The sequence below is a fragment of the Geotrypetes seraphini genome, chromosome 1 (assembly GCF_902459505.1).
Source record: "Geotrypetes seraphini chromosome 1, aGeoSer1.1, whole genome shotgun sequence".
NCBI classification, from domain to species: Eukaryota; Metazoa; Chordata; class Amphibia; order Gymnophiona; family Dermophiidae; genus Geotrypetes; species Geotrypetes seraphini.
Window position 1 is genome coordinate 266,438,537 of NC_047084.1, and position 23,458 is coordinate 266,461,994.

General features: G+C 43.4%; 1 protein-coding gene across 2 annotated transcripts in view; it reads left to right on the forward strand.

Annotated features, from left to right (window-relative positions):
* LOC117363347 (signal peptide, CUB and EGF-like domain-containing protein 3) overlaps positions 1-23,458 on the forward strand; it is a 61,069-nt gene that overhangs the window by 9,191 nt on the left and 28,420 nt on the right. For both annotated transcript variants that reach the window (XM_033950897.1, XM_033950908.1), the window contains exons 2-4: positions 11,877-12,020; positions 14,352-14,487; positions 21,372-21,460. In XM_033950897.1, the coding sequence (XP_033806788.1) occupies positions 11,877-12,020; positions 14,352-14,487; positions 21,372-21,460 (369 nt within the window). The remainder of the gene's footprint in view (positions 1-11,876; positions 12,021-14,351; positions 14,488-21,371; positions 21,461-23,458) is intronic.

The following is a 23,458-nucleotide window of genomic DNA, read 5'->3' on the forward strand; positions in this document are numbered from 1 at the left end:
CCGAAAGCTGGTTAAAAATTAGTTTTTCGGTGAGTTTGGCCAAGAATGGAATATTCGCTATCGGGCGGTAGTTAGATAAATCGTTTATACTGGCTTTATAATTTTTGATGATTGGGGTGATTGATGAAAATTTCCATTGAGATGGTACTGTAGATGAAAGTAGGCTGTTTTGGATAATGGACAGAATGAAAGGACCAACAGAGATGTTTGGCGGTCCGTTCTACACAACTTTTGCAGCTCTGGCAAACTAGAGAGCATCACCAAGCACAAGATAAGTTAATGCTATGTGTTTTTTGACTTTACATCCTATAGTACTGGTTGAGTCATACACTATTCTTTGGTGTTAAGATTTACACAATAGTAAAAACAAAAAATTTGTGTTAAGATTTCACTCGGCAGCCCGCTCGGGAGAGGCGTGCGAGCACCGCTCCGCCCCTCCCCCTGATCCAGCAGGGAGAGAAAAAGAGTGTTTGCAGCAGCGGGCCGACTTCTTCCTCGGCAGCCCGCTTGGGAGAGGCGTGCGAGCACCGCTCCGCCCCTCCCCCTGATCCAGCAGGGAGAGAAAAAGAGTGTTTGCAGCAGCGGGCCAACTTCTTCTTCGGCAGCCCGCTCAGGAGAGGCGTGCGAGCACCGCTCTGCCCCTCCCCCGAGCCAGCGTGGATAGCACTGGGAGAACGGCGCGCCCAGAACTGAGCCTGCAGTCGGCAGAGTCTTTTTTTCAGTTTCGTCCGGGCCGCTTCTACTCAGACCCTCAGTGGACACCCACGGCTGCAATCGGCAGCAAAGTATTGACTCGGGGCAGGCTCCTCCACGGAGCCTACAGTGAAACCGCCCCCTCTAACCCGGGCGTGAGAGCCAGCTCCACCCCCCCCTCGGCGATACCATTTATCTTGCCTGAGATAACGGCGCGCAGCCGTTCAGCGCGCCGGCTAAGCAACAGAGCGAAAAGCCCAAATCCGGAACAAACGATAAGTACTCCTTACAGTTAGAATCTGCATGTTTAGTCTATATATACAACCATATATTGCCAATTCAATATGTATTGCCAGCATGTACAGCCGGATAACGCATGTTCATTAGGTATAATATGTAACCGCATGTTGTAACCGACTATTGCATGAATAGCCTGCAGTTAATGCATGACCAATTATTGCATGACCAATCACTGTCTATTTTACTGCACAACCAATTACTGTCTGTTACTGTATGACCGGGTACTACTTGTACACTCAGCCACAGCTGTCTTACCCCCTATACTTAACCTGTTTCCACTATATACCGTATGATTACCCTCCTATCCCAGATATAAGCTTTAACCACTTACACACTGCAAGCTATCCCCATACCTAACCTGCTCCCCCATTTCAACTCAGTTCCTCACACTAATACACTGTCTACACAACCAGTTTCATTCTACCTTTACCCATTTCTATTGTTCGCTGACTGCCTCACCCAGTCAGGCACTCCTCACAACCCAAGCCGCACACCCTATCACACAACATTGCAATCTGCAATAAACAACAACTACTATTAGGGATACTATACCTATTATGCTCTAAATGCTGGGGCAATGAAGACAACCCCCCCCAACCTATGCACACCTACCCTATCTCCTGGCTCAGACCAGTCGAACTAACTAAGCCCTCCAACCCTCTCCAACTCCTACACAACCAGCCAAAACAAGACCTTCATCAAATCACAGTTCTATACACCACCCGCAAACACCACAAACCTCACAAGAACAAGATCTGCAACAGAAACACAAAAAAACTAACATATTCTGAAATCCCTACAGCAAACAGTCACGAAAACATTAAGGGATACTACCTAAATACCCGTTCCGTGAGAAACAAAGCCCACATAATATATGATTGGATACTACAAATAAAACCGGACCTCCTGTTTTTGACAGAAACATGGATGAACTCCGACACTGACACTATCATGAAAGAAATCCTACCTCAGGGATACAAAATCATCCCACTATCAAGAAACTGGAAAAAAGGAGGAGGACTAGCGATCATCCTAAAAGAACACTTCAACTACATCAAGACCGACTCCAAATCATCAGAAAACCTTGAAATACTAACTTGCAAAATCACTAACGCACAGTTAGAAGAATCATTAATTACAACTTTGTTCTATATCCCACCCAAAAAATGGTCAAACGCTAAAGAGGAATTCACCGAATTCCTTACCTTATCCACCCTAAAAGGATCATATAACCTGCTTCTGGGAGACATCAACACTCACCTAGAGCAAAAGACTAAACCAGAAATAACTGAAATCGCCAATTTCCTAATGTCACTGGACTTTCCAAACCCAGACGCAGAAATAACCCATGAAAAAGGACACAAACTAGACTCAATCACCTTCTCCCACAAAGAAACAATAGATCCCAAAATACAATATTACCCAGGACCCTGGGAAAAATGCATCTGGTCAGACCACTACATTGGCAAATTCAATCTACACTGGCTAAAACAGAATACACAGCAAAAACACAAAAACGTCAACACGAACACAATAACCAGCCGGGGCATTATTAACCCAATCGAATTTTGGACCCACTACGAGTTACATCCCACAACCAAAGAAATTCAGAATTTCCCTACAAGATGGGAAACTTACAGCAAAGAATTCCTAGACCAAATAGCACCATATAAAACATACAAAAAGAGAAATAGACCGCCAAATGAATGGTTTGACAGTGAACTACTAACCACCAAACAGGAACTAAGAAAATTGGAGAGAATCTGGCTAAAAACAAACAAAGAATTAGACAAGACAAACTGGAAACAAAAAATGAAAATATACAAAAATCTGATCAAAGAAAAACGCACTAAGCATTATGCGAAAAAAATTGGTACCTCAAAAATAAACAGCAAATAATTGTTCAAACTAGTAAAAACAATAACCGATACAACACAAATACTGAAAAAGGACAATGAGCCCACTCCATCGGCACAAACCTTAGCCAACTACTTTCAAAATAAAATTGCGGAGTTAAGAGCAACTCTACCCACAACCACAACAAATGCTCTTCAATACCTCGAACCCCATGACCAAGACACCAGAATAGACATGATATGGGACCACCTCGATTACCCTGACTGGCATCAGTTCCTAAACTTATTCAACAAGTACACCAAATCTAACTGCCTACTTGACGCATGTCCCCCAAAAATCATGACATTTGCCCCTCCAGAATTTAAAAAGGAACTATTCGCATGGCTAACATCCGCCCTTACAAGCGGAACATTAAACAAAAAAATGGGTCACTTACTAATCACTCCAATCCCCAAAGATCGGAAAACCTCTTCAGCTCTGACATCCAATTTCAGACCCATAGCAAGCATTCCCCTCTTCACAAAGATACAGGAAGGATTGGTCAACCTTCAACTAGTAAACTACCTGGACAAATTTAATATCCTTAGTGAACACCAATCAGGATTCAGGAAAGGATACAACACAGAAACTGTCTTAGCCTCCTTACTGAATCACCTTTATGATCTCTTTAGCAAGGGCAAAAGCGCACTGATCCTACAATTAGACCTCAGCAGCGCGTTCGACTTAGTAGACCATGAAATCATGCTGCTGTGCCTTGAAGTAATGGGAATCTCTGGAAAGGCAAAGAAATGGTTCCAAGAATTCCTAATAAACAGATCCTACCAAGTAATCAGCAACGAAAACTACTCCAAACCATGGAAAAACCCCCCCTATCGCCCACCCTTTTCAATATCTACATTGCCTCCTTAGGTCTCCTCCTACAATAACTCAACTTAATACACTACATTTACGCAGACGACATATCCATTCTAATCCCCATAAATGACATCACAAAAGAAATTGTAGACAACCTCTCAAACATAATGACCGAAATTGACAAATGGACCACTAATTTCAAACTAAAACTAAACGCAGAGAAAACAAAAGTCTTTCTGGCTAGTCCTAATGACAAAATCACGAGAACATCGATAAAAATAAACAATCACGAATACCCAATTTCCAAAAACATAAAAATACTCGGTATCACCCTAGACACTCATCTAACTATGACTGACCACACAAACTCACTAGTGAAAAAATGTTTTTACACGCTATGGAAACTAAGGACCATAAAAAAATACTTTGACCCAACGTCATTCAGGTTGCTGGTATAGGCACTGATCCTATCCATTCTTGACTACTGCAACATCATCTACCTGGGCATCCCACAAAAAACAATAAAAAACTGAGATTAATACAAAACACCGCCGTTCGCCTAATTTTCGGACTAAGAAAAAACGATCACATCAGCCCCTACTATAAAAGACTGCATTGGCTTCCAATAGAAGCGCGAATACTATTCAAATTTGCTTGCACCTGTTTCAGGCAAGCCTGGGGACTAGCACCTTCATACCTGCAAACTCACTTCATCCTGCACAACCCCACACGAGCAACCAGAAACAAAAACTTCTTTGCATACCCAAAGATTACATGCTGCAGATACAAATCATTCCTGGACAGAACCTTTAAGTTCCAAGCAAGCAGACAGCAAGTTTGGCTGAAAAACTACATAAACGAACCCAATCTGTCTTACAGTGCCTTCCGTAAATCGATCAAAACCGCCCTATTCGCTAAATTCGTTGACTAAAACTGTCCCCTTCCTCACTAGGACCCTCCCTCACTAGGACTCCCCTCCCCGTAAACGCCTTTTTCTTCCTCTCAAGAAGCTCCTCATCTATTCAGATATCCTCTACTCATAGAACTCCTACTCATATGTAAGCTCTAAAGTATTCAGGTATTCATTACCCATAGAACTCCAATTAGCACGTTAGTTTCCCATTAGACTATTTTATTGTATTAGACACATTGCATGGTAGTGTATCTAGTCTTATTGTATTGTATTGTACTTAGACTCACTGTATTGTACTGTACTGTATTGTATTGTATGTAGACTTATTGTTTTGTATTAAGACCTTTTGTTATTTGCTGAATGTCCAGCCCTCTTACAATGTAAACTGCCTAGAAGTCGCCTGACTATGGCGGTATAGAAAAATAAAGTTATTATTATTATTACTATGAGATTGAGTAGTAAAATGCACAAGAAGGATTAAATTATAGAGCCCTCTTAACAGTGAAGGTTTTTGATCAATGATAGATACCTTCCACCACCGGAAAACCAAAGGAGAATAGCAATATGATCCTTGGGATGGTATTCTGAGATCTTTTCCTTCACCTAGGCACCTACCATTCTGTAATAAGAAGTTCTACCATGATTTAGTAAAGGCCAGCGTTAATGCTGTCTTTCCAGAAGCTGGGTCACTTGGCAGTAACGGACATGAAAGAATACCCTTCTAAAAATAAAAATTAACACCTTTTTATCATGGGAATTGCTAGATAAAATGGTTTTAAGTTAGCCACACATATTTTGATGTGCTGTAGTACTGTATTTTGATTGCTGCTATGCAAAGCTATAGTTCAGAAGGAAGGTTGAAGAGATTTAAAAAATACATTTTGATTTGAATTAGGTGCATGGATATTGACAAGCTTCAGAGTATTTTTCCCCAAGCTCATATCCACCAGTACCCATCTCCCTGTGAGATTTGCAGACATCAATTTGAATGTAGCCAAACACTAACTAAAAATGGCCAAACCAGCTTTTTTCTCCACTGCAGGAGCAAAAAAAATCCACTTTTTAGCTTTTTTGCTTCCGTGGCATTTAGATGGGTCTCTTGTATATAGCATATATATACGCATTCTGTTTTTTTAAGAAGTTAAATGTTTTTTCCCTCTTTATCAGGTGATTGAGACCATTGACATTTAGAGAAAATATTTTCAGAGTCATTTTGCTATTATAAAAAGGACATGGAACCACAAAACATACTAATTTAACTACTAATTTAGTGGTGGCAAGGGACTTTAATGCAGTTATGGATCTGATATTGGATAAAAAAAAACCTAGCAGAATAATAAAATCTTTAGGGCTAGATAATTTGGTACAATCTTGCGGTTTAAAGGATATTTGGCAAATTCTTCATTTTAATGATTGGGAATTTTCTTTCTGCTCCCAGGTACATAAATCATTTTCTAGAATAGACTATATTATATATTTGTATCAGATCATTTATTACAGCAGGTTACAAAGGCCAACATAGATCCAATCATTTTGTCAGATCATGGTGGAATTTGGATTGAATTGAAAATGGATGAGCAAGATTATAGTAGACCTTTCTGGAGATTCAATAATACATTGCTTGCAGATTACAACTTTATTGAGGAATTTCAATCAATCATTTAAATGCCTCAGATGAAGTCTCTTTGGAAACCTTATGGGATACTTTTAAAGCTACTATGAGAGGGCAAATAATCTCATATTCGACACACATTAGGAAACAGCTCAATAAAGAATTTTCAAATTTGGAACAAAATATTAAAGAATTGGAGGCACAATTGGCCCTGAAATGGGACCCAATTACTCTGCAAGCCCTCTTAAAAGATAAATATAAGTACAATGAGCTTTCCTCTCAAATGGCTAGGAAAGAACTGCTCTCTCAGCAAGCTCTGTTTTATGGAAACTCAAATAAAGCGGGAAGAATATTAGCTAATTAACTTAAAGCTAAAAAAAGGAAAGTAAAAATAGTGGCTATCACAGATGAGAATGGGGAGACTCAATCTCAAATTGGAATTATCTTAAAACAATTTTTAAAGTATTATAAAGCTTTGTATTCTTCTGTGCCTTATTCAAATAAAGAACTAGAGGGTTTAGAATTTTTAAAATTGATTAAGGGACAAAAATTCCTGAGCATATAAAAGGAAGTCTTGAGGAGCCTATATCATTGAAAGAATAAAAACAGTGTTGAAGTCCCTTAGAGTTGGTTCTGCTCCAGGTGGTGATGGTTTCACTGTAGAGTTTTACAAAGCATTTCAAAGTACCCTATTACCTTATCTATTAAATTTATATCAGGTTCAACTGACTAAAGGTTGTATTACAGGTGTTCCCTCTAAGCTGAGCAGGAGTCCTCCACCCACAGTCTCACCAATAGAGGGTGCTGTTTTACTGTCACATTTTTCAATTGTGAGGGACATGCAAGTTCTGCAGGACTCCAGGGAACATACCTGTCCTTAGCGACTGAAAATATTCCACCCCCTAGTGGTAGCAATGCAGCTGGAGGACACCTGCTCAGCTTAGAGGGAACATATTGTTTTGCCGAAGCCAGATAAAGATCCTATGTTGGTTTCAAATTACAGGCCTATTTCTTTGATAAATGTAAATGATAAACTTTTGGCTAAGTTATTGGCTTTACGCTTGGCCAAGGCTCTCCCTTATATCATTGGTATGCACTAAACAGGGTTCGTTGCTCAGAGACATTCTTCCAATAATACCAGATTGGCTTTTCATATGTTAAATTTAACAAAAGACATGAATGATCCAGCCTTCTCTGTGTACTTGGATGCAGAAAAGGCTTTTGATCACGTAGAATGGACCTTCATGTATCAAGCAATGGATTGGTTTGGCATTGGTTCTGGATTTATTCAAATGATTCAAACTTTGTATAGCTCCCCTGCTGCTAGATTGAATATTAATAATAATTTTTCAGAGCATTTCTGTTTGCAGCGGGGTGTTAGACAAGGATGTCCTTTGTCTCCTTTGCTTTTTTGGCATTGTACTGGAACCCTTGTTATTAGCTATTCAACAGGCAAAGGAGATCCAGGGTATTCCTTACGCAGGTCGGGAATACAAGGTCTCTACTTATGCAGATGACATATTGCTTCATTTGAGGAATCCTGGAACAACCATTCCATATTTACTGGAGTTGATTGAGAAATTGGGAAATTTTCAGGATATAAGATAAATTGGAGTAAATCAGAGGTGCTTCCGCTTAATGTACATTGTACAAAAAGTTTATTTGATTCTTTCCCCTTTCTTTGGAAGGGAGAAGGGATTAAATATCTAGGTATTTGGATAAAAAATACGCTGGAAGAGACAATGAAAGTAAATGAAAAATCTTTATTGCAGAAGGTCACAGAAATGTGTGAGCATTGGAATCCATTACATCTGTCTTGGTGGGGGAGAGCACAAACTGTTAAGATGATGATTTTGCCTGTGGTTTGTTACCAAATGGGTATGTTGCCAGTTTTTTTTTCCGGGGTCCTTTTATAAAAAATTAAATAGTTTTTTAACAAAATTTATTTGGCTTGGGAAAAATGCGAGAATTGCTCTAGTATCTTTACAAAAAAACAATTGTGGAGGGTGGGGTAAATTTTCCCAATTTGTATAGGTATCATCAAGCCTATATAATGTGTCAGGGTATGTATTGAATCCTCCCTGAGCTCATGGAGCATATTCCAGACTGGTTATATCTAGAATGGAAAATTATGTCCCCTATGTGACTTTCTCATGTATTAAGTATCAGACTACCTAGCTATGCTAAGGACAACATAATTTTATTGGATACATGGAAAACAATTAAATTTATTGATAAACTAACAGATGTTCCTATAATGAAATCTACTTTGCAGTCCTTATGGTTAAACTCCAAGATTCAAGTAGGCGGTGCTGGGATCGCCTGGAAGAATTGGATGCAGGCAGGTATTCGGACATTGGATGATGATATATCTAATGAGAAACTGCTTGATTTTTCACGGCTGCAGCAATCATTTGGCATTCTAAAGTCTCAACAGTATAGGTGGATGCAGTTGAAGCAGGCTATTCAGAGTGGGTTCCCTGAATGGAAAAACTTAAAAACTTATTACAGCTTGCAGATCCTTTGCTACCAGACAGATCTAGTAGACAGATCAGGCCGCCCAGTGGTACAAATTGATTTCTGAATTTTTAAATAAGAAGCCAAAAAATAGTCTTAGAGATATTTGGAGCATCGAGATAAAACAGTATATTTCTGTGTCTCGTTGGCCACGAATTTGGACTTGGAGGTTGAAATGTACAGCGTCAGCATCTTTGAGATAAACATGGTTATTGCTCTTGGGGCGACCTACTTTCTTCGTTACCCATGCAAATGTGTGATACAATATCAAATGCAAAAATATGTCTTCTTTGATCCTAGCCAACTGACAACCTTCTTATCAGCGGCTCGACTGAAAGCTGGGATAACATGAATGCTCATTGAAGTTTGATATACTTCCTCACTAATGGATTTTTCTGATTTCTTATTTTTATCTATTTGAGTTATTAATTTGCTCACTGATTCTATCTCTTGGATCCCAAATTGAGGACTTGAGTTTAAAGTTAAATATCCAATTCTTATTATTTTGCTAGATCATTACTATTTGTAATGTATCCTTTCTTTATCTTTCTTTAACTTTAACTTTATCTTTCTGTACAAGTATATACTTGACATGTTAATGAAAATATGATAAATAAATTTAAAAAACAAAACAAAAAAAAGCATGGTTATTTTTATTACATAGGATTTTTTGGACCCCAGTTCGATTACAAAAAATGGATCATTCTAAATCTAATAGATGCTGGCATTGTCATATTAATATAGGGACTTTGGATCATCTGTTATATTTTTGTCCATTGATACTTAGTTTCTGGAAGTCAATTTGGAGACAAATCTTATTCTTGAGTCATCTATTCCCTTAACCTATAAAGCTGTAATTTGTGGTATGTTACTACATGTGAATCCTACTTTAGATAAGTATAAAAGTCGCCTTTTCCTGATCACACATAATTGGAAGAACCATGACAGGATTAATTACACTTTTTGGTGGGTAAATGTGTGTACCACATATACCGTATTTTCACGCATATAACGCGCGCGTTATACGCGTTTTTACCTACCGCGCATACCCCTCGCGCATGAGCGCGGTATACAAAATTTTTTTTACATAGTTCCCACCCCACCCGACGCCCGATTCACCCCCCCCAGCAGGACCGCTCGCACCCCCACCCCGAACGACCGCTCGCACGCGCTCCCACCCGCACCCGCATCCACGATCGGAGCAAGAGGGAGCCCAAGCCCTCTTGCCCGGCCGACTCCCCAACTCCCCGACAATATCGGGCCAGGAGGGAGCCCAAACCCTCCTGGCCACGGCGACCCCCTACCCCCACCCCGCACTACATTACGGGCAGGAGAGATCCCAGGCCCTCCTGCCCTCGACGCAAACCCCCCTCCCTCCAACGACCGCCCCCCCCAAGAACCTCCGACCGCCCCCCCAGCCGACCTGTGACCCCCCTGGCCGACCCCCATGACACCCCCACCCCCCTTCCCCGTACCTTTGGTAGTTGGCCGGACAGACGGGAGCCAAACCCGCCTGTCCGGCAGGCAGCCAACGACGGAATGAGGCCGGATTGGCCCATCCGTCCCAAAGCTCCGCCTACTGGTGGGGCCTAAGGCACGTGGGCCAATCAGAATAGGCCCTGGAGCCTTAGGTCCCACCTGGGGGCGCGGCCTGAGGCACATGGGCCCAACCCAACCATGTGCCTCAGGCCGCACCCCCAGGTGGGACCTAAGGCTCCAGGGCCTATTCTGATTGGCCCACGCGCCTTAGGCCCCACCAGTAGGCGGAGCTTTGGGACGGATGGGCCAATCCGGCCTCATTCCGTCATTGGCTGCCTGCCGGACAGGCGGGTTTGGCTCCCGTCTGTCCGGCCAACTACCAAAGGTACGGGGGAGGGGGGTGGGGGGCGGCCAGGGGGGTCGCGGGTCGGCTGGGGGGGCGGTCGGAGGTTCTTGGGGGGGGCGGTTGTTGGAGGGAGGGGGGTTTGCGTCGAGGGCAGGAGGGCCTGGGATCCCTCCTGCCCGTAATGTAGTGTGGGGTGGGGGTAGGGGGTCGCCGTGGCCAGGAGGGTTTGGGCTCCCTTCTGGCCCGATATTGTCGGGGAGTTGGTGGTCCTTCGGGGTGGGGGTGCGAGTGGTCCTGCCAGGGGGGGGGATGTATCGGACGTCGGGGCAGTGCACGGAAAGTCAGGGCGGGTGAACGGAGAGTCGGGACAGCGCACGGAGAGGCGGGGCAGTGCACGGAAAGTCAGGGCGGGTGAACGGAGAGTCGGGACAGCGCACGGAGAGTCGGGGCAGTGCACGGAAAGTCAGGGCGGGTGAACGGAGAGTCGGGACAGCGCACGGAGAGGCGGGGCAGTGCACGGAAAGTCAGGGAGGGTGAACGGAGAGTCGGGACAGCGCACGGAGAGGCGGGGAGGGCGAAAGGAGAGTCGGGGTGGCCAGAGGAGAGTCGGGGCGGGCGAAAGGACAGTCGGGCTGCATGCGCGGTATACCCGTGAGCGCGGTATACAAAAGTTTTTGTACATAAAATCGTGGTTTCTGCGCGCTATACCCGTGTGCGCGTTTTACACGGGTGCGCGTTATCTGCGTGAAAATACGGTAAGTATGAAAGAATGATGGCGGAACGTTTGGTGACTAGTAAGTCCTTTAATGATGAATGGAGTCCATTGACTACTTATGTTGCATTAGAATAAGGGTCATGTTTCTTCCCTTTTCATTAGATTTCTTTACACATCCAGGGAGGGTGGGTGGGTGGGGGGAGGGAAATGTACTTTGAGGAGTTAAATTATTTAATTATAATATTGAAATCACATCATATGTTTTATTGTATTAATAATTAAGATGAGGATGGGAGTAAATAACTGTTTAATGTAATAATTGTGTAGTTATTAGTACATTCTATGTAGTATTTTATGATTTATCTATTGTATTGCACTATCAAAGTTTGAAAATCAACAAAGATTTAAACAAAAAAAAAAGAAGAAGGAAGGTTGGTATTTTTTGACATGTAAAACATGCTACACTCTGACAAGGATTGTACAGAAGCATCCTACTTTGTTTGGTAAGGGGAATCTTCCCCCCAGTGAGGTGTGAGGAGGAGGTAGGGGAGAGAATGTTTAAAATGTAACCCTATTATGGACTTTTCAGGTCTGGCTGTTGCTCAAACGACCACCAGTGAGAGCTCTTCCACAATCACATTAACACTTGCAACTCCATCTATAGATACGAATTGCAGTACAGTAAACAAGTCTTTGTGTGAAGCTTGTCTTCCGGGAATGTTTTCTGATAATGGTAAGTTCCTGGATAAGGGATTTTTTTTGTTTGTTTGTAAAAAGAGGAGTGAGGGTGTAGCCTCTTAAACATAGAAACAAAATGACAGATAAAGGCCAAATGGCCCAACTAGTCTGCCCATCTACAGCCCCCACTATCCCCTGCTCTCCCTAAAAGATCCCATGTGCCTGTCCCATGTTTTCTTGAATTGAGACAGTCTTGTTCTCCACTACCTCTGTTGGCTTTTGGATCTTCTGCACAAGCCTTGAACACTTTCAGATCGTAAGTGTTCGAGGCTTGTGCAGTTAAGGCAGAAGCTTGCAGGAATAGGACAGGGACAGAACCTGCGGGGACGGGACAGGGAAATTGAGTTCCCACAGGGAAGGGGGACAAATTTGTGCCTATTTCATTCTCTAATCTGTACTAAGACAGTTAATGAAGTCCCCACTCTTCCATCCTACCCAACCCCTGAGTCCTCACTTATACTCCCAATCCTCAGCCAGTCTCAGAGCTTGTCATCTTCTGGTCTCCCACCCAGTCCTAGATTCTACCTAAGTCTCTACCCTTAGATCTGTCCTTCGGTTCATAAATCAACTCATCAGACCCTATGGCTGAACTCCAAGATTCAAATTGGTGGATTTAAGGTCATCTGGAAGTATTGGATGAAGGCAGGTATACGTACTTTGGATGATGTTATTTCAGATGGTAAGCTGCTTGATTTTTCACAATTGCAACACAAATTTGGTCTTAATAAATCACAAAATTATAGATGATTGCAGTGTGAAGCAGGCCATTCAGGTTGGGTTACCTGAATGGAAAAATCTCAGTAATCAGTATAGTTTGCAACTCTTATGCTCTCAGGTAGACTTCCTGGGTCATCAGGCCGCTCAGTGGTATAAATTAATATCTGGATTTTTAAATAAGAAACCAAAAACTGGCCTTCGGGACATTTGGAGCATTGAGATCAAGCATCAAATTACTGCTTCTCAATGGCCACGTATTTGGGCTTGGAGGATGAGATGTACAGTGTCTGCATGTATGTGAGAAACTTGGTTTCTTTCTGTTACATAGAGTATTTTGGACTCCAGTTCATTTACGGAAGTTAGATAGCTCTAAATCTAATAGATGCTGGCACTGTCATCTTGAAGCTGGGACAGATCATTTGTTATTCTATGGTCCATTAATACTTGCTTTTTGGAAATCAATATGGGGTCAAATAAATAATTTGTTAGATAATCCGGTGGCATTATCCTAAGACACCATATTGTTTGGCATGTCAATGAGGGCTAAAAGCCAAATATCCTCTAATAACAATAAGCTTCTACTCATTATGACAGGGGTTGCCATACAACAGATTACGAATAATTGGAAAAATTGGAATAGGTTGAATTATAGCTTTTGGTGGAATTCTGTGTCACAGAGAATCTCTGTTATATTTTGTTTTATAGTGGTGGAATCTGCTCACAAAGCAAACATTTCTAGCTTATATGTCTATGGGACAAAAATTGAATTTCTGTGCAGATCTCTTTCTTATTCTTTCATCTTCACAGCGCAAACTACAAAACCTTCAGGAGAGAATTATAAACCAAGTTACTCAGGAAATTTGTCAAGTCAAACCTAACCTTCTCAATATATCCTCGGACCCTAATGCTTCTTCTAATTATCTATCGTGTAATCTCACTGGGTATGCCCAGACCAATTCTTTTGTAATCTGCCTAGCACTGAAAGGTATTGGCAGAATAGAAGACACTAATGTAATGTAAGCAAAGGTTGGAGATCTTTCTATGTTCTTGCAAAAATAAAAAATTGCACTTTTGGAAAATTAACTTGCTCTTTTCCTTTGTCTACATGAGACTTTCCCACCATTTCTTGTAGACACCCTTCCCCACTCACCTAACTTACAGAATGGACTGTATCAATATACTCGCCCAGGATATTTGTTTCATGCTAGCCCAGGGGTAGGTCCTTGAGAGCTGGAGCCAGGTCAGGTTTTCAGGCTATCCACAATGAATATGCATGAGATAGATTTGTATCTCAAGGAGGCAGTGCATGCAAATCCATCTCATACATATTCATTGTGGCTTTGGCTCTTGAGGACCGGAATTGCCTACCCCTGTGCTAGCCCATTTTCTCACTTCATCCATGCAACTAAGGTAGGGCATCCATGCAACTTAGCAAACTAAGGTAGGGCTTCTGAACCCTGTTGCATTCCTACCCCCTTCTTCAGTACATGCTTCCTTTTATACAATATTTCTCTTATGCCCTTTTTTTGTTAGTCATAGGCTTTTTAATGCTCTTTCTGTAGTCTTGAAAATTTAATATCTTTGTAATTTATTTTTTTTTTTTTTGTAGCCACCGAGGGCTGCTTTTGCTGTTCGGATGGTTCCTGTGTGAATTCTTCAGACTGCCAACTTTGTCCAAATGGTCACTATCAACCTCTTGCTGGTCAACAGTCATGTTTACCTTGTCTACCTGGATTTTATGCTAAGTATGTAAGCACACAAAAAGCTGAATGAAAAGAATCCTATAGGAAGGGGCATAGGTGAAGCTCCTCATAAAAAGTAGTTAATAAATCCCAATAAATAAATTCAAAGAAGCTATGCCTGAAGAAATTGATGGGTGTTAGACAACATAATAAAAAGAGAATCTCTCACCCCCTCCCCTCCTGTTCAGATGAGAACTAAATACATATATCCATACATGAGCAGTTTTCACAGGTGCCTCCTGAACTTTGTGGTCATGACCCCTTTCAGAGGGGAAACCATGTTTGGGCCTGTACGCTTTTCTTTCCAGCTCTGTTCCAGACTATGGTGGTGCTACTGTTATCTCCTGCCTCCAGTGGAGCACATTCGAGCTTTAATTAAGAGCATAATCAAGCGTGAATTTGTGTAGATAGATGACTATCAGTGCCCTCGTTACACAACCCAGCCTTCTATTAATGGGGAATAATGCCGAGCAGCTAACAAAGGACTAGATTCACTAACCCGTTTTTCATGGGCGGTCTGTGGCCTATCCTATCAGGCCCGATGAACTGGGAAACATTCAAATGAGGGTGCTTGGAGGAATGCCCTCATCTGGCCGACATGGATCACTAGTGTGCGATCCCGCGCATGTGCAGACCATCTGCAGATGGTCTGCGCATGTGTCAAGACCCCTCTGAGCCACAAGGTTTAAAAATATTTTTTGTTTTAACTTTTAGTTTTACTTTTGTAGCCCAGCGAGCCTATGGTTTTAACCCGCTTTAAACCCACAGGTTAAAAAAACCACAAGCTCGCAGTGCAGGAAGGGCAGGAGAGATTCGGGGCGGCAGGCAGGAGAAATCAGGGGACAAGCAGGGCAGCAACTTGGGGCAGAGCAGGCAGCAGAGATGGAGACAAGCAGGGCAGCGATTCGGGGCAGAGCAGGTAGGAGAGATTGGGGAAGAGCATCGGGGCGGCAGGCAGGAGAGATTCGGGGCAGTAGAGAGAAGGGCTTCAATGGAGCTGAAGAGTCGGAAAGACATTTTCGACTGGTCCACAGCAGTCGCTTCTTGGGTTGATCGGCCAGCCTGAAATTTCTTTGGTGAATCGCGTCCCTGTCTGCTTTGCATGCGTTTCCCCTCGTTTGCATTCACGGATTGGAAGCGGATCGTTGGAGAGGTTAGTGAATCGAGACGGAAGGAAAACTGGTCGCAAAGGGGTCGCAAACCAATCGGTACACAATCAGTTTGCTTTGTGAATCTATCCCTAAGGCCTTTATTAAGAGAGGTATGAATTCAGACAGGAAAGTCAGGTCTAGACTGGAGTGGGAAGGCTGGGCTTTGTATGCTAATGGAAGCTGTAGGGCTGAAAAAGTGATAGTTTAGGGTTTGAGTCCTTTTTGTTTGCTGCAGTACATTTACGTCTGGTCTCTCATGTTTGAGAAGATGAGAGGCATAGCAAAGACAAATCTTCCCTTAACTAACAGGACACCCCTCTATAGCCCCCTGATCTCTGTCGCATGCGTCATCTGTTTTTAATTAAACTAAACTAAACTAAACCTTAGGTTTATATACCGCACCATCTCCACAGTCGTAGAGCTCGGCACGGTTTACAGGAATTGAGATGAAAAAGGAACTTCGAGGAAAGGAAAGGGGATAGGAGGAAAGAAGAGAGTTTGGAGGACTAAGACATCAAAGGACTAGGATATCAAAAGAGGGGGGAGTGTTCCATTTTTGAGAAAAGCCAGGTTTTCAGATGTTAACGAAAAAGTTGGAGAGAGCTCAGGTTCCGAAGAGGGGAGTTAAGGTTGTTCCAGAGCTTGGTGAATCTGAAGGGGAGGGAAGTCCCCAGCTTTCCTGGGTGGGAAATGCCTTTTGATGAAGGGAAGGATAGTTTCAACTTTTGGGTAGTTCTGGTGGTATTAAGATTTGGGGAGTTCCAAGAAAGTGGAATAAATGGAGGAAGAATGCCGTGGAGGATCTTGAAAGTTAGGCAGATGCATTTGAAGTGGACTCTGGAAATTATCGGAAGCCAATGAAGCTTGGACAGGAGCGGTGAGACGTGATCAAATTTGCTTTTTGCAAAGATAAGCTTAGCCGCGGCATTCTGAATCTGTTGGAGTCTGTGAAGGTTTTTCTTCGTTAGGCTTATGAAGATAGAATTGCAATAATCCAGTCTAGAGAGGATGATGGATTGGACGAGAACGGCAAAATGCTTTTGCTGGAAACAGGATCTTATTTTCCTCAGCATGTGTAGGCTGAAAAAGCATTTTTTTACCAGGGAGTTGAGGTGGTCATTGAAGAGTCAATGATGATGCCCAGGACCTTGCTGGAGAATTCGAGCTGCAGAGTGAGGCCGGAGGACAGTGGGATTGAGGTGGGTAGCTGAGCTAATTTTGGGCAGAGCCAGAGTAGTTTTGTCTTGGATTCATTCAATTTCATTTGGACGGTGTGGGCCCAAGATTGGAGGTTCGAAATACAAGAGGATATGTTCTCTGAGAGATTAGTAAGGTTCAAGTCGGTCTCGAGGAGGACAAGGATGTCATCAGCATAAGTGTAAATTGTTTCAAGGGGGGATAGATGGAGGAGTTTTAGAGAGGACATATAGATGTTGAAAAGGATAGGAGATAGAGGTGAGCCTTGCGGGACTCCACAGATTGGTTTCCAGGGGGAGGATGAGGTGCCATTCATGTTGACAATGTAGGATCGGGAACGAAGGAATTTTGAGAACCATTCAAGGACAGTAGAGGAGATGCCAATCTCGGAGAGTTGGTAAATTAGAATATCGTGGTGGACAACGTCAAAAGCAGCAGAGAGGTCGAATTGTAGGAGGACGGCAAACTTGTTGCGAGAGTGAAGATGTTGAACTTTAGAAATTAGGGAGGTCAATAGGGATTCGGTGCTGAAGCTGGGACGAAAGCCAAATTGGTAAGGTAGGAGAATGGAGAATCTCTCAAGATAAGATGAGAGTTGGGTCGATATGATGGATTCGAGCATCTTAGTTAGGAAAGGGATATTTGCTATTGGGCAATAGCTGGATGGTGTGGAAGGGTCGAGGTCTGTTTTTTTCAGTAGAGGGGTTAAGGCGATATGGCCCATTTCTGGGGAGAAAAGGCCCGAATGTAGGGCGGAGTTTAAGAGTTTGGTAATGGAAGAGATAGCCTGAGTGGGTATTTCTTCATAGAGGTAGGAGGGGAAAGGGTCTAAAGAGCAATTGCAAGATTTCAATTTGAGGCAGAGTTTAAGGATGAGGGAATCGGATACGTGCTCAAAGGCAGTCCAGGATCTGTCGGCTGGGATAGGGCTAGAGACCGTTAGAGTAGGGTTGGAGTCAATGAGCACCAGGGAGTTGTAGGAGACTGCAGGTGGGAAGGAGCATCGTATGGTAGTGATCTTTTCATTGAAGAATTTTGCTAGGACTTCGGTAGAGGGAGAGGAGAGGAGAGAGGTGGAGTCTTTTTTGGAAGTTAGGGAACGCCAGATGTTGAAAAGAGTACTACTCTGGTTGTTGGATCTGGATATTTTATCACCGTAGAAGTTCTTCCTTGCTTTTTTTAGTGCTGAATTGTAGGACTTAATATTGGCTCTCCAGGACTGTCTATCTATAGGGGAGTTAGAGTTTTCCATTTGCGCTCCAGGGCTCGGCATTTCTGCTTTAGGTCTCTGTGATATGGGAGGTACCAAGGGGCTTTGCGAGGGTAGGAGATGGATTTTGGTAGAACGGGGGGGCAAGGGAGTGGTAGGTGGACTCGGAGAGGGCGATCCAGTTGTACCAGTCGGTTTCTGAGTCTGCAGGCTTAGGGGCAGAGGAGAATTGTTTGAGAAATTCAGTCCAGAACAGGTCGCTTTAAATTTTTTTGCAGAAGGTAATGGAATTAGAGGGGTGGGGTGGAGCCCCAAGATGTGACATGAAAATGGGGAGACAGAAGGTCCCAAGAAAGTGGTCGGACCAGGGGACATGTTCCCAGCGAGTGTCATCGGCTGAGGTTTTGTAGGCGGTAAGATCCAGGAAACTAATGAGGTCTAGAGTGTATCCCTTTTTGTGGGTTGGGGATGGTGTAGGGGGGGAAAACCAAGAGAGGTGAGGAAGCTGTTCAGTTCAATTGTATCCTTGCTGGTGTTGTCGTCGATGTGGAGATTGATGTCTCCAATGATCAATAATCTTTGGAATTTGAGGAAGGCGTTTGAGATGGTGTCGAGAACGAGATCAGAGGATTTGTTCCAAGGGGTGGGTGGGCGATATAGAAGTAGGATACCCAGTGGGTGAGGTTGGAGTTCATCATTGACCGAAACAAGCATGTATTCTAGAGAGGTGTGGCTGCTCTTTTCGATGAGCTGGACATCGAAGAATGATTTGTAAAGTAGTGCCAGGCCGCCTCCTTTATGGTTAGTTCTGGGGGAGAAGAGACCTTGGTAACCATGGGAGCAGAGTTTATTTTGTGTAAATATGTCTTCTATTGTAATCCATGTTTCCGTAATACATAGGAATCCCGGGTCAGAATCCTCGTGTAGATCCTTCAGGATTTGAATCTGGTTGCAAGCGGATCTGGCGTTGCAATAGAGTGTTGGGACTGGGGTGAGCGAGTCAGAGGTAAGGTTGGAGAGATTGGCAGGGGGAATAGGCTTTAAAGATGCGTGGTTGACTCTTCGAGGGGTTTTTTTTTGGAGGGATGGTTTCTGGTGCGTAATAACGGGATTCTGAGGCCAGGGCAGATGTTAGAGTCAATTGAGAGGTCGGGAAGGTTGGGAGAAGGAGGTTTCAAGCAGGGGGTGGTGTAGGGAGAAGAGCAGAGTAGGAGGAGAAAGAGCCTTGAAGGAGGCTTCATGATGAGAGTTGGGAGTCTTTGGGGGGCTGGGAGGTAGTGCTGGTTTGGGTTCACGTGTGGGAGTTTCAGAGAGAGGAGGGCTCGGTGTCAGTACTAGGAAGAATTTGGGGCTAATTTAACCTTTGAGAAGGTTTAAGGCGGGAGAGTAAGATGGTATCTAGTAGAGGCAGGAGATATAAGAGGGAAGGTGAACCTTAAGCATCAAATGTTGTTTTTTTGCTTTGTTTTGTTTTTGAGAGCTTGATTGGGGAAAGAGCTGAGCAGTTTTGAGTCAGAAGAGGAAGAGGGATGGCATGGAGCCTGATCCTTGACGGTGGGTGAACTATGATATCTAAACTGGATAATCGGCTGGATAGTGAACTGGGTAGTCAGCTAGATTATGAACTGGATGATCAACAATAGGTAGGGTAGGAATTGGAGCAGCTGGAGATTCAACTTGGCAGCAAGATAGTAACATGTAGGAATAATAAGTGACATTTACAATACAATAGGTAGGGTAAAAATCAGAACAGCTGGAGATCTAGGTAAACTGGATAAGTAGGCGACTGGATAATATTAAACAGCTGGGGTCAGAACTCCTGAAGGCCCCCCCCCCCCCCCCTTGAATGTCAGCAGCAGGAGGAGTGCCCAATTCTTCCTGCCACCATCCCTGAAGATCACTGGCAGGAGGGATGCCAGAACCCTCCCACCCCAAGATCACTGGCAGGAGGATGCCCAGTCCCTCCTGCTGGACCCCCCCCCCCCTAAAGATCAACAGCAGAAAGGATGCCCACTCCTTCATTCCAGAATCCTCCTGAAAACTTGCCCCCATCCCGACACCTCCCTCCCCCAAGCCCACCAGGATCCCCCATACTTTTTTCTTGTAGGCCAGCCAGAGGGATCCTTACTCCCTCCAGCTGGCAGGCCTGCTTCCACAGAATGGCAGGCCTTCTCCTTCCCGGTGCATCCTGAGATGCACTGGGGAGGGGCCTAAGGCCCTGATTTGCCCAGGCGCCTAAGGCCCCTCCCATGTACTACTACAAACCCACCTTATTCCCCTGCAAGGGAGATCCAAAGCAGCTCACATCATATAAGATAAAACAAATCAGTACAGCACAGCTGAATAAAACTTGTTTCCCTTAAATTTACAAGTTCAATTATGGGGTGGGAGGGAGGGTATTTTTATTGTTACATGTTGTATAAGTATTGATTATATGATAGATAAGGGTGGGGAGGGGGGAGATAAGAGAATATTATATGTATCATTGTTGATTATTAAGTGATATATTTATGGTTATTTGTATGGATATGTTATCACACTTATTATAAGTTTAAAAATGAATAAAGATTAAAAATAAATAAATAAATACACACCATTTCTAAAGTAGTTCTTCCCACCTCACTAGAGAAGGGCAAAAATATATTGCACAATTATAAAATAACACTCCCTCACAATTTTATTACAATAAACATAAATGGCATATAAATACAAGGCGCACTCTCGTATTCATCTGTGAGTGCAAGATTTAAAATACATAGGGCTCCTAGCTAGTTCAGCAGTCTCTCTGCTCTTTTTTCTATCTTCGGGGTACTGGATAGGGGTCCGGGGGGGGGGTGTTTTCACTTGGGAGTGGATGGGAGTGGAGCTGGGGGTTTCTTTGAAAAACCTGTTTTGTTGTACTTTTGGTATTCTCGATCTTGTTGAACCACTGTTTTGTTTTGTGTATTTACTGACTGTATTTCAATAAAACATGATTTACACTAAAATACATAGGGCTCCTTTTACTAAGCTGCGATAGCGTTTTTAGCATACGCAGAATTTTAGCGCGCGCTAACCCCACGCTACGCAGCTAGAACTAATGCCAGCTCAACGCTGGCATTAGCGTCTAGCGTGTGCGGCAATTCTGCAGTCGCTAAGTGCGCACTAAAACCGGTGTCGCAGCTTAGTAAAAAGAGTCCATAATGTACCTGCTTAAAACAGAAGGAAGAGTGAGATCAAAAAGTCTATTAGCTTTATATTAGCACTTCAGGGAATGTAATTGATGCTGAAGGTGTTAGGTTTGCAGGGTTTAAAAAAAAAATGTTGGCTGTTATGTTGTTTCCTATTAGCTCTACAAAGAGTGCCACGTGCCGTGCTTGTGAGCCTGGTTATTACTCAAATGAAACTGGAGCAGCAGCTTGCCGAGAATGTGGACAAGGTACATTTCGAGGCATTACTATGAAAATGTAATCTGATATAAGAAAGTAGGTCCAAAGCTGGTTAAAACATTAAGGGGAGGATATTCTATTCAAAGCAAATTATCCAGATGGAAAAGGCTTTTCTGCCAGGTTAACTGACAGAGTGGGTTGAGAGTGGCGAACCAGTGGCGCTGAATTGGATGGTGCCGCTGAATTATCCCCAACTGCCATGGCACTCCGATTCGTGCTAAGGCGGCCCAGGGGCAGAGTGTCTGCAGAGCGAACTGCACGTGTCTGACTGCATTAACAGCAAGTCCTAGCTTTGCAGATGGGGCACTGCATATTTGGCGGTACCCAGGTAGCTTCTAGGTGCTATCAAAGATCCAGGGGCTCAGTGCTGGTGCCTAGATAGAGCCCGGCAATTAATATCTGTGTCTAATTTAGCCAGTCGTGATCATTAAAATAATAATAAAAGAAAAGTGGATTGCTACTGGCCAAAAATATTGACACCCTAAGCATTCACTGGAAAAAAAAAAAAAAGCAAAATGTTTTTCATACTTCAAGAGAATATGTCCTGAAAAATGTATCATTATATAAGGAGACAAGTGTGCAAACCAGCATTTAAGACAACTTTAGGTTACCTTGTCTAGTGGTTCATCTGAATATTTATTCTACCCCATTTCCACTTTGGCTGTAGGTGTAGATCACTTGTCAGCATTATCTAGTTTGTTCCCTGCTTACTAGTTAGACCAGTGGGTCGCAAGCTTTTTAAGCTGTGGCACACCAATCTTAGGACTGTGGCTGGAAGGCATCCAGAAATGTGAGGTCGTCCTCTAGCCACAGCCCTGAGCCTGGGGGGGGGGGGGGGGGGGGATGCTGCAGAAGGAGAGGTGAGGAGAAGGAGCAGAGGTGCTGGCGTGGAAGAGAGGTGCCAGTGCCGGCTGACTGACCACAGGATGTGCCTTTCCTCCTCTCCGGCATCTCGCGGCACACCTGGAATCCACCGGGGCACACAGTTCGCGATACACTGAGTTAGACTGTTGCCTGACATTCATCTTGGGTAAAGGATCTGAGCAATGGTTAATGTACCACTTTGCGTATTGCACAGGCATTTTTGAGTGAAGGGTAGGCACACTTTAATGACTCTGGAAAGCACATTAGCTCCTGACTCAGGCACTGTAATATTTAATAATTCAGACTTAATTTTATTTATCTTAAAGCCTGATACCACCCTGTAGTCCTCAAAACACTTAGAATCTCAGGAAGAATGAGGATTAGTGATGGTAAAGAGCACATCTGCAAATAACCTTTTTTTTGCTGCAATTCTCCCTCTTTGTGAGCCAAAGGTATAGGCGACAGGCCACATCCCTGCCCAGTTCCTCGAGTCAAGGGGAAACTTTCAGTATAAGTGCCATTCATTCTAAGGCAAGACAAAGGACTTGCATAAATAGTATAGATCCAATGTAAATATCTCCCCAATATTCCAAATGTCTCCCGTGTTTTAAATAGGTATGGCCAATAGACTACATCAAAGGCCTTTTCTGCATCTATTTCTGGCACTACACCTGGATCTGGGTGATGCCTGCTGCCCACGATAGATGACACACTTTTCTGATATTATCAAAAGCTTAATCACTTACTGAGGCATTTAATTTTTTCAGCTTCTGAGCTAGGATCTTAGTGAGTAGTTCATAATCGTGGCCCAGTAGTGAGATAGTGTAACCTGCCCCACCCCTGAGGAAAATCCTGCTGTTCTCCAAATCCTTGTAGTCGTTTGGCCAAGTCAGTCGGCAGTAATTACCTCAGAAAGAACAGCCAGGTTTTCAAGGAAATTTAAACTTCATCCAAACTTTTAGGGCTCCTTTTACGAAGCGTGCGCTAATTTGCCGGCCGCGCTAGCCACTACCGAGGCTCTTGAGCAGGCGGTAGTTTTTTGGCTGGCGCAGGGGTTAGCGCGTGCTAAAAATGTGCGTGCGATAAAGCCGCTAACGCGGCTTCGTAAAAGGAGCCCTTAATGA